Genomic DNA, 15,126 nt, shown 5'->3' with positions numbered 1-15,126 from the left:
TAATATAACATATATATATATATATATATATATATATATATATATGATACAACCCATAAATGACAGAACATGTGTTTATGGCAGAACATGTGTGTGTGTATATATATATATATATATATATATATATATATATATTATAATACAACCCATAAATGACAGAACATGTGTTAATGGCAGAACATGTGTATAAGCGTATGCTGGGTTCTTAACCCTCAATCACTTTAATTGCCTTCTCACGGGAAAAAATAATAATCCCTAAGTTTTTACAGCCATCGCCACAAGAGCGCGCACCCTGCGTACCCAGCATTCCCTCTGCCCGCCGTTCTAGAGAACGTAGAACGATACTCTGGGCGCCATTTTGGTGTAGCCCGCAAAACGCTTTATAACTCTGTAGAGGAGGTCGATTGCGCGGACATATTGACGCGATGTAGGAGCCTCTTGTCTTCGCTCTTGTGTTCTCCTTCTAGCAATAAACGATACCTCTTTTCTCCGCCTGTAAGGTAGTGACCAGACTCCTGTGTCCTTGAGACTTTTCCAGTGCAGAGCGGCCGGAGATATGGGCTCTAATCAAGGGGTGCGAGGTAAGAGGCCAGCGCGGCCCCTGCTGTTAGGTCCGGGGCACTGCACTGCTGGTTGCTGCAATGTTTAGGACTTTTACATAGTATTAATCTACGAGTGATATGGTGTGTCCCCCTCGTGTACTGCACGACCCAGCAAGGGCGACCCCTGTCAGGGTTTGGTACTTTTAGTCTACATTTGCAGAAGCCTTCCATAGTAGAAGACCGCCAACAATTGCATTTAAAAGTTGTCTTTCAAGGAGTGGTCTTAAAGAAAATGCATTATGTATTGTGGACTGAAAAGCTGCCACACAGGTTTTGGTTCTAAGGGCGTCTGCATAAGGCGGTGGTATTTTGGAGGGGCTGCACTATACATATAAGCATTCACTGTCATAATGTGTGCCAACAAACTTTTAAAGGGGAACTCCAGTGTTATAAAGTGATGGCACATGGCTAGAATATGCTGTCACTCTCAGTGGTCTTCAACCTGCGGACCTCCAGATGTTGCAAAACTACAACTCCCAGCATGCCCGGACAGCCGTTGGCTGTCCGGGCATGCTGGGAGTTGTAGTTTTGCAACATCTGGAGGTCCGCAGGTTGGAGACCACTGCTCTAGATGATAAATAAATGGTAAAGGGGGAGCAGCAAGATCAGAAAAGGTCCAAGGGTCAGACACTAGTCCTTTAAACAATGCATATGAATTATCCTGCCGTACATTGTAGTGGTCTCCAAATTGGGGGTCTGCAGCTGTTGCAAAACTACGACTCCCAGCATGCTGGGAGTCATAGTTTTGCAACAGCTGCAGGTCCACCGTTTCGAGATCTATTGTACATTGCTGGTCTAAGTGGCCGTTTCTTTTCCAAGTTGGCATCTATGGTACAGTTCATAGATGCCAACCCTTGTATTAATCCCGATCAGGCCTTGGCATTGCACTTGGGCAGAATCTATGAATCCAATGTTGGCCCAGGACTGCAGTGAAGCCTTGGAGCCTTCTTAAGATTCCCTTGTGCCAATGAGATGAATAATGTATCGCTGTCATTCATACTTCATACACAATTATGATGGTCTCTGTTGAGTTGCATTATGTTAATTTTCTAGGGATCAATTTTCTTAATTCATTTTGCTCCGGATTGGGAGGTGTAAGAAAGATCCTCTAAATATCAAAACAGGACCTCCTGCATGTAGTTCAGTGGGCAGTTACTGTTCATTGGATAGTATACATCAGTGCTCCCCAACCTTTTTATTGCCGCGGACCGGTAAACTTTTAATAATTTTTCCGTGGCCCGCTTGTTTTTTTTTTTATAAATAGCAGTCCCCCCCACTTATATAGACAGCAGGCCCCCCTTATAGACAGCACTCACTCTGCTGCTAGATCAGTGGTCTCCAAACTGTGGACCTCCAGCTGTTGCAAAACTACAACTCCCAGCATGCTGGGAGTAGTAGTTTTGCAGCATCTGGAGGTCCACAGTTTATAGACAGCAGGCCCCCGCCCCCCTCTTTGTAAACGGCTCACCACCTGCGGTTGTCCTCGGGTGCTGCCGCTCCACTGCCCCTTTCTCCTGTCCTCCTCATGGTGTCTTATGGAGGAGCATGTGACATACACGTCACTCTGCTTCCTCCGCAGCGTTACACTGGAGGAGTGATGTGTGTGTGTGTGTCACATGCCCCTCCATAGGATGCAATGATGCGATCGGGCGAACAGGAGAGTAGCACTGCAGGTATCTGACATGGTATCGATTGGCCAGGAGGAGGATCAGTGTAACAATAGCGAATTTTCATTCGCTATTGTCACACAATGGGCGGGCTCGCCCCCAACAGTGAAATTATTAATAGTTCCTCGAGTGGCCCGGGACCGTTTGATCCACAGACCGGTACCGGTCCACGGCCTGGGGGTTGGGGAACACTGGTATACATCATGAAAACACCATACAGACATGCACGGTTTACTGGCATACGGCTGTGCCACATACAGTCATGGCCGTAAATGTTGGCACCCCTGAATTTTTGTAGAAAATATAGTATTTCTCACAGAAAAGGATTGCAGTAACACACGTTTTGCTATACACATGTTTATTCCCTTTGTGTGTATTGGAACTAAACCAAAAAAGGGGGGGGGGGGGGGGTGCAAACTAGACATAATGTCACACCAAACTCCAAAAATGGTCTGGACAAAATTATTGGCACCCTTAACTTAATATTTGGTTGCACACACTTTGGAAAAAATAACTGAAATCAGTCTCTTCCTATAACCATCAATAAGCTTCTTACACCTCTCAGCCGGAATGTTGGACCACTCTTCCTTTGCAAACTGCTCCAGGTCTCTCTTATTGGAAGGGCGCCTTTTCCCTACAGAAATTTTAGGATCTCTCCACAGGTGTTCAATGGGATTTAGATCTGGACTCATTTCTGGCCACTTCAGAACTCTCCAGTGCTTTGTTGACATCCATTTCTGGGTGCTTTTTGACGTATCTTTGGGGTCATTGTCCTGCTGGAAGACCCAAGATCTCGGACGCAAACCCAGCTTTCTGACACTGAGCTGTTCAGTGTGACCCAAAATCCGTTGGTAATCCTCAGATTTCATGATGCCTTGCACACATTCAAGGCGCCCAGTGCCAGACGCAGCAAAACATCCCCAAAATATAATTGAACCTCCACCATATTTCACTGTATGTACTGTGTTCTTTTCTTTGTAGGCCTCATTCCGGATTCGGTAAACAGTAGAATGATGTGCTTTACCAATAAGCTCTATCTTGGTCTCATCTGTCCACAAGACATTTTCCCAGAAGGATTTTGGCCGTGGCATGTTTTTTTTTTTTTCACAGAAAAAATGCTGTGCGGCAAAATGGGCGTTTTTGCATGAAAAAATTCAGTGGAATTCTAGCCTAAAGGGGTATTTGGGTATAAAATGGTTTTACACTGGAGCAGGGGTGCTTAATTAAAAAACGAACCATACTCTCCTTCCCAATTCCCCACGGATGCTGTTCCAGCAGGTCCTAGTCCTGATAATGTTTCCTTCCTTCAGAAAATTCCCACTTGTCCAGTCATTAGCTGAGGCTGGTCACGGTAAGAGGGGAGCACTGAGGACTGTGAGCCATCAGAAAAACAGCCGCCAGGGATGGGAGCGATTGGCGGGGGGCTGAGCGTTTAGGGCAGGTGAATATGTTTCGGTTGTGTTTAGATTTTGAAAGCACTCCCACTCCACTTAATGGGAATCTGTCACTGGTATCACCTGCACTAACCCGGCTTGTAGTGTGGGTGACAGTGATGCTTACCTATCCCCAATCCTTGCCTCTATTTCGCCGCAATCTCATTTTTTTTTTTTTGGGGGGGGGGGATATGCCAATGACCTGCTTTGTGCACAGGAGCTCCCCATGCACATCCAGCTGGCATCTTCCTAGTAATGCTTCCTCCTCAGCACAGAAGAGAAGGCATTAGTAGGAAGATGCTGACTGAAGATCTCTGTGAGAGCAGGGACTGGTAAGTACCATTGTCATCAGTCTCCCCCGCACTACTGTAATGGTGGCTGTATTGGTTATTGCCCAGTTATGTGTATTTTATTTTATTTTTTTTTCAGTTTTAGGTAAAAAAAAAACTGCTAATGTATTCAGTATCCTCTGGTTATGGGCATCCGATTCACTACAGGAAACCCTGCAACATTTGGGATTTGTTACTTTGCTATGCTACTCCCACAGTACAGAAGCTAATAAGAACTAGGTGTAAAGTCACGTTCCTTCCACCCTCGCCATTACTGTTTACCTGTAATCTACCTTCTGGGTTGGGTGTGATCTTTAGGATGCTGGAGGCCATTGATCTCATGATGAAAGGTTGTCAAGTATGAGCTAAGATTTACTGCAAACCAGAAGAGTAAGGCGCTTCTGGACATTTCATACTTGTGAGAAGGGTTCCTTGTCAATATGCTGATCACTCTGTGTCCCTTTGCTGTGACCCCCAGGGATAAGCTGTAATCTGTTAAGAAACTTGCTAGTAAGAGTTCAGCTTCCCTGCAGCGCCACCACTGGTGAATTATTTATTACACAGGTGTCAATCAATTCAGGGAGTTGTTTGTAATACTTGATGGGTTCTCCAGAACAACAGATGGTCATAACAGCCACAGGAGGGAGCTGCAAAGATCACCCTCCGTTCTATACAGTCATGGCCGTAAATGTTGGCACCCCTGAAATTTTTCTAGAAAATGAAGTATTTCTTACAGAAAAGGATTGCAGTAACACATGTTTATTCCCTTTGTGTGTAAAAAAGCCAATTGTACATAATGTCACACCAAACTCCAAAAATGGGCTGGACAAAATTATTGGCACCCTTTCAAAATTGAGGAAAAACAAGATTTTGAAGCATGTGATGCTCCTTTACACTCACCTGGGGAAAGTAACAGGTGTGGGCAATACAAAAAAATCACACCCAAAAGCAGATAAAAAGGAGAGAAGTTCACTTAGTCTTTGCATTGTGTGTCTGTGGGTGCAACACTAAGCATGGACAACAGAAAGAGGAGAAGAGAACTGTCTGAGGACTTGAGAACCAAAATTGTGGAAAAAAATATCAACAATCTCAAGGTTACAAGTCCATCTCCACTGTCCACAGTGCGCAACATTATCAAGAAGTTTGCAACCCATGGCACTGTAGCTAATCTCCCTGGGCGTGGACAGATGAGAAAAATTGATGAAAGGTGTCAATGCGGGAAAGTCCGGATGGTGGATAAACAGCCCCAAACAAGTTACAAAGATATTCAAGCTGTCCTGCAAGCTCGGGAGCATCAGTGTCAGCGCAAACTATCCGTCAACATTAAATAAAATGAAACTCTATGGAAGGAGACCTAGGAGGACTCCACTGCTGACACAAAAAATAAAAAAAAATACATTTTGCCAAAAGGAACCTGAGTAAGCCAAAATCCTTCTGGGAAAATGTCTTGTGGACAGATGAGACCAAGATAAAGCTTTTTGGTAAAGCACATCATTCTACTGTTTACTCAAAACGGAATGAGGCCTACAAAGAAAAGAACACAGTACCTACAGTGAAATATGGTGGAGGTTCAATTGTTTTTTTTATTTTTAATTTTTTTTAATTATTTATATTTTTTTGCTGCCTCTTGCACTGGGTGCCGTGAATGTGTGCAAGGCATCATGAAATCTGAGGATTACTAACTGATTTTGGGTCGCACTGTACAGCCCAGTGTCAGAAAGCTGGATTTGCGTCCGAGATCTTGGGTCTTCCAGCAGGACAATGACCCTAAACATATGTCAAAAAGCACCCAGAAATGGATGGCGACAAAGCACTGGAGAGTTCTGAAGTGGCCAGAAATGAGTCGCTTTCAGTTATGTTTTCCAAAGGGTGTGCAACCAAATATTAAGTTAAGGGTACCAATAATTTTGTCCAGCCCATTTTTGGAGTTTGATGTGACATTATGTCCAATTTGCTTTTTTCCTCCCTTTTTTTGGTTTAGTTCCAATACACACAAAGGGAATAAACGTATATAGCAAAACATGTGTTACTGCAATCCTTTTCTGTGAGAAATACTTCATTTTGTAGAAAAATTTCAGGGGTGCCAACATTTATGGCCATGACTGTAAACTCCAGAAGATTTATAGTCAGATGTGGCAGATTAATTTCAGGAGTATCTGTGACTGGTTCATTCATCTGAATAGAGTGGTTTCTGCACCATGTGCATATATAAAAACGTGTGAGGGTGTGACTGCTTGGACTCGGTGATCTTAAAGTGGTACTTCATTGGCCAGCGTTCAGAAGTAAATGTTCCGAACGTTGTTTTTGCGCTGCGGGGGTCTGCCACCGTGGCTGACCCCTGCAGCGCAAAAAAACAGCATTCAGGACATTTACTTCCAAATGCTGGCCAGTGGAGTACCCCTTTAAATCTGTGATCTGTGGGGTCCATTGTGGGAACAGGGATTACTGTTTTTTATTTTTTTTGTGAATAAATCATTACACCCTATTACTGTAATATACTATATATCCCACAGTAGAATGTGAGAAGAATTTCGGAGCACTCGGCCATATCGATACAAAGTGCTGTCTCATGCTTACGCGCTGAGAAATGCTGCTTTGTGCAAACCAGGTTTTACAGGGAAACTTCAGTATCCGTTTAAATCCATGTGAGATGTTAAGCAGCTTTGTAGCTATTGGATTAATATACTGAATTTCAGTTTTCACATGTTGTTTAAATACAAAGCTACATTCAGAATTGGGCTTGTTTCATGTTGAGAGTAGTACATTGTTACCAAAGCTAAGCGTCAGGGTACGTTCCTGTGAAATAAAAATTTGTGTACGGAAAATCCACAGCTACATATCTGTTCCAAATAGGATTTCTTGGGGAATTTTTATCTTTGCGGACCTCAGTGGAGGAGATGTAAATGATATATTAATCTAGGTATTGTAAATCTGAGTCTGTGGATAGGCTGCTGATGACCTGCTCTATTAGCCACACTGCTGGTCCATTCCCCCATGGATCCATTAAGATTATTTCTGCAGCATATGGACTAGAGTTATTAAAATCTCATCCACTATGCTCCTTTTGTAATACAGTGACCCCCTCGACCTACGATGGCCCTGACATATGATAATTTCAACATGCGATGGCCTCTCAGAGGCCATCGCATGTTGAAGGCAGCATCAACATACGATGCTTTTATATGTTGGAGCCATCGCATAAACGGCTATCCGGCAGCACAGACTGCTTCAGCTGCCACCGGATAGCCGTTTACGGTGCCTCGTGTGGTCCGCTGACGATCACTCACCTGTCCTCGGGGCTCCGGCGCGTCCTCTTCGGGATCCCCTGCATCGTCGGCGGTCGTCATCACGTCGCTGCGCACGCCGTCCCGTCATCCAATAGGAACGACGTGATGGCTGCGACGGAGAGCGAGGATGCCGGGGAAGCAGAGGCCTTGCTGGAGCATCGGGGACACCCCGGGGACGAGGCGACATCGATGGACGGCGACATCCCGGGCAGCGGTGACGGTCCGGAGCGGCGGGGACAGGTGAGTACAGCTTCCTCTAAGGCTGGGTTCACACCACGTTTTGTTAAATACGGTTCCTGTATACGGCTGGGAGGAGGGGGGGCGGTGCTTAATCGCGGCGCCCGCACTCAGCCGTATTCGGGAACCGTATTTAATGTATGTCTATGAGCCGACCGGAGTGAACCGCCTTCGTTTTCGGCCGTATGCGGTTTCCCGACCGTAGGCAAAAAACGCGGTCGACCACGTTTTTGCCTGCGGTAGGGAAACCGCATACGGCCGAAAACAAAGTCGACCGGAGGCTGCGGTTCACTCCAGTCGGCTCATAGACATACATTAAATACGGTTCCCGAATACGGCTGAGTGCGGGCGCCGCGAATAAGCCCCACCCCCCCTCCTCCCAGCCATATACGGGAACCGTATTTAACAAAACATGGTGTGAACTCAGCCTAACAGTGGTCTACAACCTGCAGACCTCCAGATGTTGCAAAACTACAACTCCCAGCATGCCCGGACAGCCGATGGCTGTCCGGGCATGCTGGGTGTTGTAGTTTTGCAACATCTGGAGGTCCGCAGGTTGTAGACAACTGTCCTATACTTTACATTGCACAGATCTCTCAACATGCGATGGTTTCAACAAACGATGGTCCGTTTGGAACGGATTACTATCGTATGTTGAGGGACCACTGTACACTGCAGATTTTTCACATGCAGATATACCTTAGGGTTGTGTCCTCCTTACAGACAGGAGTACAGTGAAAGGTGACACTAAAAGATATAAGATCAGGTCATTCACAATAGGTGATGGTTATAGCTAAGCCTCCCACCACCCTCTTGCACAATGACCTCTGCACTGGTCTCCATTTCGCTTACACACAATAGACTGACCCAGACTCTATTCACTTCTATGTCAACGTGGCTTGCTGTAGAGCATTTCTATCTCTATAAATGTTTTAGTGTGTAACACATCCCTTTATAAAGGCTCACTCCAAAAAATGATGCTGTGTCATGCCTAGTGCAGGGCCCAATACTAGATATGACATGTTCTAATCCATTTTCCCTCCAAACTTTCCATGCAGAATATATGTATTTTCTCTTTTCTTTTTGGCAGAATGGGGTTGCGCTGCCGCTTTGGCTGTCGGCGCTGTAGCCGTTGGATACCTGACTTACAGAACCCTCTATTGTAAAGACAAATGCTGCAAAGCCAAGGTTAACCAGGATATACAGAAAGACAATCCTAAGGTTGTACATGCCTTCGATATGGAGGACCTGGGAGATAAAGCGGTGTACTGCCGCTGCTGGAGGTCCAAAAAGGTAACCAACAAGAAGTGTATCCACTTGTTTTATTGAACGGGGGGGTTAGGAACCATTAAATTTTATATTTTTGTATCAATTTTACTTAGAGCTATATCACATTTTCTCGCAAATCTCGCTAAGAGTAGATACAGTATCAAATCAGACAAATGAGTCAAAAATATTAGACTTGGCCATTTAATCATTGAGGGAAATAATTTTATATCATATATCTAAAGCTGGAAAAGTATGTGAACCTTTACTATCTTGTATGACCCCCCTTGTGCAGCAATAACTGCATTTAATCATTTCCGATAATAGTCGATTAGTCCTGTATGTCGGCTTAGAGGAATTTTAGCCCATAACACATAAAACAGCTTCAACTCTGTTATGTTGGTGTTGAAAATATGATGTAATGCCTGAGATTGGGCTAGGAGAGTGCGAGCTCGATCAGGATGGTGACCATTTTTGTATAGTGATGCAGAATATGTTGGCACTCTGAAAGCAGAAAAAAAAAAAAGTTGTGGCGTTTGAAAGGAGTATATGTAGGTTTGTGCACCTACAACAGGAATTAAATGACACAGAGCGATCACTAAGGTTTTGGGGTGATCAGACTGTTACTTGCACTGCTAGTGAAGAGCTGGGGCTTGTATTCATGCATCATGCACTTCTGGGGCCCGGCAGCCCATCTAGAAGTGGGGATGCCCTAGTATGCCCCAGCCCTTCGAAATGGGGAACAATTTTAAAGGGTTACTCGCTGCTAGACTTCTATCTTATAAGATGTCTGATAGCTGGGACCCCTGCGATCTCCTGCAGCACCCGGCATTCTAAACAATCGCTGGGTCCCTTCGGCAGTGGTTGTGACATCACGGCCACGCCCCCTCCATACATGTCTATGGGAGGGGGCATGGTGGCCGACAAGTCCCCTCCTATAGACATGACTAGGGGGGACATGGCGTGACGTCACTATCACAGCCTACGGCTCTGAGTGTTCTAAACAAAATGTTCAGAATGCTGGAGCACCGGAGTACCCCTTTAAATGTGTTTGTAATATGCTGTTTGGCTCTTTTTAATTAAAATAGAAGTCTTACATGTAACTTTTTATAGTTTCCTACTTTGTAGCTTCATTCCTTCATTTCTTACCTTTCAGTTCCCATTTTGTGATGGAGCGCACACTAAACACAATGAGGAAACTGGAGACAACGTTGGACCTTTAATAATCAAGAAAAAAGAATCCTAAACCATGGGCTGCAGCTTTAATAATGTACAATGAAACAACAGTAAATATAATTTCTCTCTAACCAAGAAGTTTCTCCTTCCAGAAAATCCCGCCGGCCGTATGTGTCATCTGCCTTAAGTGTTAACCCCTGCAGTGGTGGAAGGTCTTGTCTGGCAGGGAAATAGGAACTTGTTCTGTACTTGTCTGTAACCACTGTACGAGCTGTGTTCATTCCTCGGGTGGACACTTGCTTTTTTTTCCATTGTGAAATGCTGACATTGGAATGTAAAACCAATACATGGACATTAAATTATGTATGAAATCTGATGTGAGTGCTGTTTAGGGTTGTGGCTTGGAGCTGACATAATCACAAAGCCAGTACCCTGCTCTGTACTTACGGGGCAACATGCTGGCTACAGATTACTGTCTGGGTTGGCAAATATTATGTTTCAAATTCCTTTAATAGGCCCTTCATTGACTTAGAGTAACTACATTTAGGTGACATTAGACAGTTTTCTGGCGGAGTATTGATTTTCATACTTCCCAAGGAGCATTGCCTGTAAGATTCCTTACACCGCCTGGCGAGTACCTTCCAGAAAGTGGCATAACAATGCCAGAGGGGGGTGAAGGGCTACCCAAGATTAGAGAAACAGATTATTTCTTCCAAAAATAGCACCACCCCTGTCTACAGGCTCGGTGTGTTACTACAGCTCAGTTGAATTGATTGAAGACAGGTTGTAATACCACACCCAACCTGAGGACAGGTGTGGTAATGTCCTTCAAAATAAATTAGCAGTTTTTCCATTCCTGGACAACCCCTCTAACAACTAGATAATACAAAAACGCACGTCTAGCACATATGAAGCGTATAACATTTTCTAATTTAATATGCGTTAAAGTGAAACTGACAGGCTGTTCACCCGCATTAAACCCAATTTACCGGGTAATAGTGCAGCATTAATATGACAAGTCACTTGCATGAATTGATGATTTGTTTTTATACTTTTATAGTTCTATTGCACATTGGAGGCAGGGAGCCGGCTCGCCTTGCTTCCCTGCCTCCTCAATACTTCCTGCTCTGCCCTCCCCCAGTAGTGAATATGCAAAACTATTTTCTCTCACGTTGCTAGAACGTAAGAACAGAGCGCAGGGGCCGGCACAATCTCATGTCCTAGCGACATGAGAATGAATAGTTTGCATATTCATTACTGGAGGCGAAAGCTGCTCAATAGAACGTGAAGTATGGCGACGTATAACTTTGCCAAATCTTCCTCAATTCATGTAAGTGACTCGTCATTTTAATGCTCTTCACCCCCACTTTAATCCAATATATTGGATTTAGTGCGGGCAAACAGCCTGTCAGTTTTGTTTGACTAATGTCCAAAAAACGCGTCAATGTTTTGCACTTATCAGGTCTGTAACACATATTTTGCATACTGCCATGTGGTGCTTAATGCATATCCATAAACCAGTGTTTCCCAACCAGGGTGCCTCCAGCTGTGGCAAAACTGCAACTCCCAGCATGCACGGACAGCCTCTGGCTGTCCGGGCATGCTGGGAGTTGCAGTTTTGCAACAGCTAGAGGCACCCTGGTTGGCAAACACTGCAATAAACCAAAGGATATTATATGCTACAATAGTGCTGGATTTGCATTTTCAACATTTTTACAGACTACTAGGTTTCCGTACACCTTGATATCACACAGGTAAGCTACATAGAACTTTATACTAAATGGTGATTATTTGAAATAGAAAGTTTTATACCATGGAACAATTTAATCTTAATAAAGTAATATAATAATCCAGAGATGATCCACTAGAGTTTGTAGGTACAACAACCAGGAGAGGATCCACAGCATAAAGGAATCCAGCACTTATCTGCCCTGTGTGTTACATGCAGCTCAGTCTTACCAACAAAAAGTTTACATCTTAGGCCGGTATCACAGAGCGTAGTACATGCACATTTTGCATCTGTGTTCCAGACACAAGTCCTTTCCACCTGTTTAGGCATCTGAAGACCAAGTAAACGGGCATCAGACCTGCAATCAGGCATGGACTTGCACCCATAGTATGGTCACAAAAATAACCTGCACACGTACCAATCTGTGCTTCACTGGTATTACACCAATGTTCACAACTAGAGATGAGTGAATTTACAGTAAATTCGATTCGTCACGAACTTCTCGGCTCGGCAGTTGATGACTTATCCTGCATAAATGAGTTCAGCTTTCAGGTGCTCCGGTGGGCTGGAAAAGGTGGATACAGTCCTAGGACACTCTTTCCTAGGACACTCTTTCCTAGGACTGTATCCACCTTTTCCAGCCCACCGGAGCACCTGAAAGCTGAACTCATTTATGCAGGATAAGTCATCAACTGCCGTGCCGAGAAGTTCGTGACGAATCGAATTTACTGTAAATTCGCTCATCTCTATTCACAACCAGTGGCTCTACAGCTGATTAGGTAAATACATGTTATATAATATATATATATATAACATGCAAAGTTATGAGGTTGCAGTATCTTGTAATACCTTTTTTTTTATTGGACTAACACAAAATACTATTACAAGATACTGCAACATCCTATGATTTTGCATCACTGGATTAATATGGTTACTCCTTACTAATATACATACATACAGTCATGGCCGTAAATGTTGACACCCCTGAAATTTTTCAAGAAAATGAAGTCACACACGTTTTTCTATACACATGTTTATTCCCTTTGTGTGTATTGGAACGAAACCAAAAAAGGAGGAAAAAAGCAAATTGGACATAATGTCACACCAAACTCCAAATTATTGGCACCCTTAACTTAATATTTGTTTTCACACCATTTGGAAAAAATAACTGAAATCAGTCGCTTCCTATAACCATCAATAAGCTTCTAACGCTTCTCAGCCAGAATGTTGGACCACTCTTCTTTTGCAAACTGCTCCAGGTCTCTCTTATTGGAGGGGCGCCTTTTCCCAACAGCAATTCTAAGATCTCTCCACACGTGTTCAGTGGGATTTAGATCTGGACTCATTGCTGGCCACTTCAGAAATCTCCAGCACTTTGTTGCCATGCATTTCTGGGTGCTTTTTGACGTATGTTTGGGGTCATTGTCCTGCTGGAAGACCCAAAGTCTCTGACGCAAACCCAGCTTTCTGACACTGGGCTGTACAGTGCGACCCAAAATCCATTGGTAATCCTCAGATTTCATGATGCCTTGTACACATCCAAGGCACCCAGTGCCAGAGACAGCAAAACCACCCCAAAACATCATTGAACCTCCACCATATTTCACTGTAGATACTGTTCTTTTCTTTGTAGGCCTCATTCCGTTTTAGGTAAACAGTAGAATGATGTGCTTTACCAAAAAGCTTTTTCATGGTCTCATCTGTCCACAAGACGTTTTCCTAGAAGGCTTTTGTCTTTACTCAAGTTCATTTTGGCAAAATGTAGTCTTTTTTTATGTCTCTGTGTCAGCAGTGGGTCCTCCCGGGTCTCCTGCCATAGCGTTTCATTTCATTTAAATGTTGACGCATAGTTCGCGCTGACACTGATGCTCCCTGAGCCTACAGGACAGCTTGAATATCTTTGGAACTTGTTTGGGGCTGCTTTTATACACCATCAATTTTTCTCTTCCGTCCACGCCCAGGGAGATTAGCTACAGTGCCATGGGTTGCAAACTTCTTGATAATGTTGCGCACTGTGGACAATGACAAATCTACATCTCTGGCGATGGATTTGTAATCTTGAGATTGTTGATATTTTTCCACAATTTTGGTTCTCAAGTCCTCAGACAGTTGTTCTTTCTGTTGTCCATGCTTAGTGTGGCACACACAGACACACAATGCAAAGACTAATTGAACTTCTGCTTTTTTTTTTATATTGCCCACATCTGTTACTTGCCCCAGGTGAGTTTAAAGGAGCATCACATGCTTGAAACAATCTTATTTTCCCACAATTTTGAAAGGGTGACAATTTTGTCCAGACCATTTTTGGAGTTTGGTGTGACATTGTCCAATTAGTTTTTTTTTTTTCCTCCCTTTTTTGGTTTAGTTCCAATACAGTGGTCCCTCAACATACGATGGTAATCCGTTCCAAATGAACCATCGTATGTTGAGGGATCCGTGCAATGTAAAGTATAGGAAGCTGTACTCGCCTGTCCCCGCCGCTCCGGACCCGTCACCGCTGCCCTGGATGTCGCTCTCCATCGCTGTTGCCGCGTTCTGTGGTGTCCCTGACGCTCCAACCGTCTCTGCTTCCCTGGGATCCTCGCTCTCCGTCGCCATCATCATGTCACTACGCACGCACGCCGCTCCTATTGGATGACGGGACGACGTGTGCGCGATGTGATGACGACTATGGAGAGCACCGGCGATGGAGGGGATCAAGAAGATGACGCTCCGGAGCCCCGAGGACAGGTAAGAGACCATCACCGGAGCATACGGGGCATCGTAAACCGCTATCCGGCAGCAGCTGAAGCAGTCTGCGCTGCCGGATAGCTGTTTATGTGATGGCCCCGACATACAAAAGCATCGTATGTTGATGCTGCCTTCAACATGCGATGGCCTCTGAGAGGCCATCGCATGTTGAAATTATCGTATGTTGGGGCCATTGTAGGTCGGGGGGGGTCATTGTACACACAAAGGGAATAAACATGTGTATAGCGAAACATGTGTTACTGCAATCCTTTTCTGTGAGAAATAAGAAGATTTTTGTTTACTTACCGTAAAATCTCTTTCTCGGAGGATCCATTGGGGGACACAGACCGTGGGTGTATGCTGCTGTCTCTAGGAGGTGTGACACTATGGTAATATAAAAAAAAAGTCTGCTCCTCCCAGAAGGATATACCCGCCTTCAGGCCCTGAGCTAATCAGTTCCAAAGCAATAGGAGGAGACCAACAGGTCAAAGAAAAAACCCAAAACTGTACGAGAACCAGAAGAAAAAAACATAACTGAACACACCCTCGGACAGAGAACCAAAGGAAACCCCAAAAAGGGTGGGAGCTGTGTCCCCCAATGGATCCTCCGAGAAAGAGATTTCACGGTAAGTAAACAAAAATCTCCTTTTCTCTATCGGCTCCATTGGGG

General features: G+C 44.4%; 1 protein-coding gene across 1 annotated transcript; it reads left to right on the top strand.

Moving 5' to 3' along the window:
• The first annotated feature begins 418 nt into the window (after window positions 1–418).
• Window positions 419–10,373, top strand: CISD1 (CDGSH iron sulfur domain 1). The gene is made up of 3 exons (XM_056530007.1): window positions 419–581; window positions 8,646–8,848; window positions 9,978–10,373. The coding sequence occupies exons 1-3, from the start codon at window positions 557–559 to the stop codon at window positions 10,065–10,067; spliced, it is 318 nt and encodes a 105-aa protein (XP_056385982.1). The 5' UTR covers window positions 419–556; the 3' UTR covers window positions 10,068–10,373.
• The last annotated feature ends 4,753 nt before the right edge of the window (window positions 10,374–15,126 follow it).

Source organism: Hyla sarda, chromosome 7 (assembly GCF_029499605.1).
Source record: "Hyla sarda isolate aHylSar1 chromosome 7, aHylSar1.hap1, whole genome shotgun sequence".
In the NCBI taxonomy this organism is placed as follows: domain Eukaryota; kingdom Metazoa; phylum Chordata; class Amphibia; order Anura; family Hylidae; genus Hyla; species Hyla sarda.
This window is presented reverse-complemented; position numbering and strand designations above follow the sequence as displayed.

What these genes read in the sequence shown, in the direction of transcription:
- CISD1 (XM_056530007.1), top strand. Translation starts at nt 557, where the DNA reads ATGGGCTCTAATCAAGGGGTGCGAG. An exon ending in CTCTAATCAAGGGGTGCGAG is followed by an intron (nt 582 to 8,645) that starts GTAAGAGGCCAG and finishes TCTTTTTGGCAG; the next exon opens with AATGGGGTTGCGCTGCCGCT. An exon ending in GCTGCTGGAGGTCCAAAAAG is followed by an intron (nt 8,849 to 9,977) that starts GTAACCAACAAG and finishes CTTACCTTTCAG; the next exon opens with TTCCCATTTTGTGATGGAGC.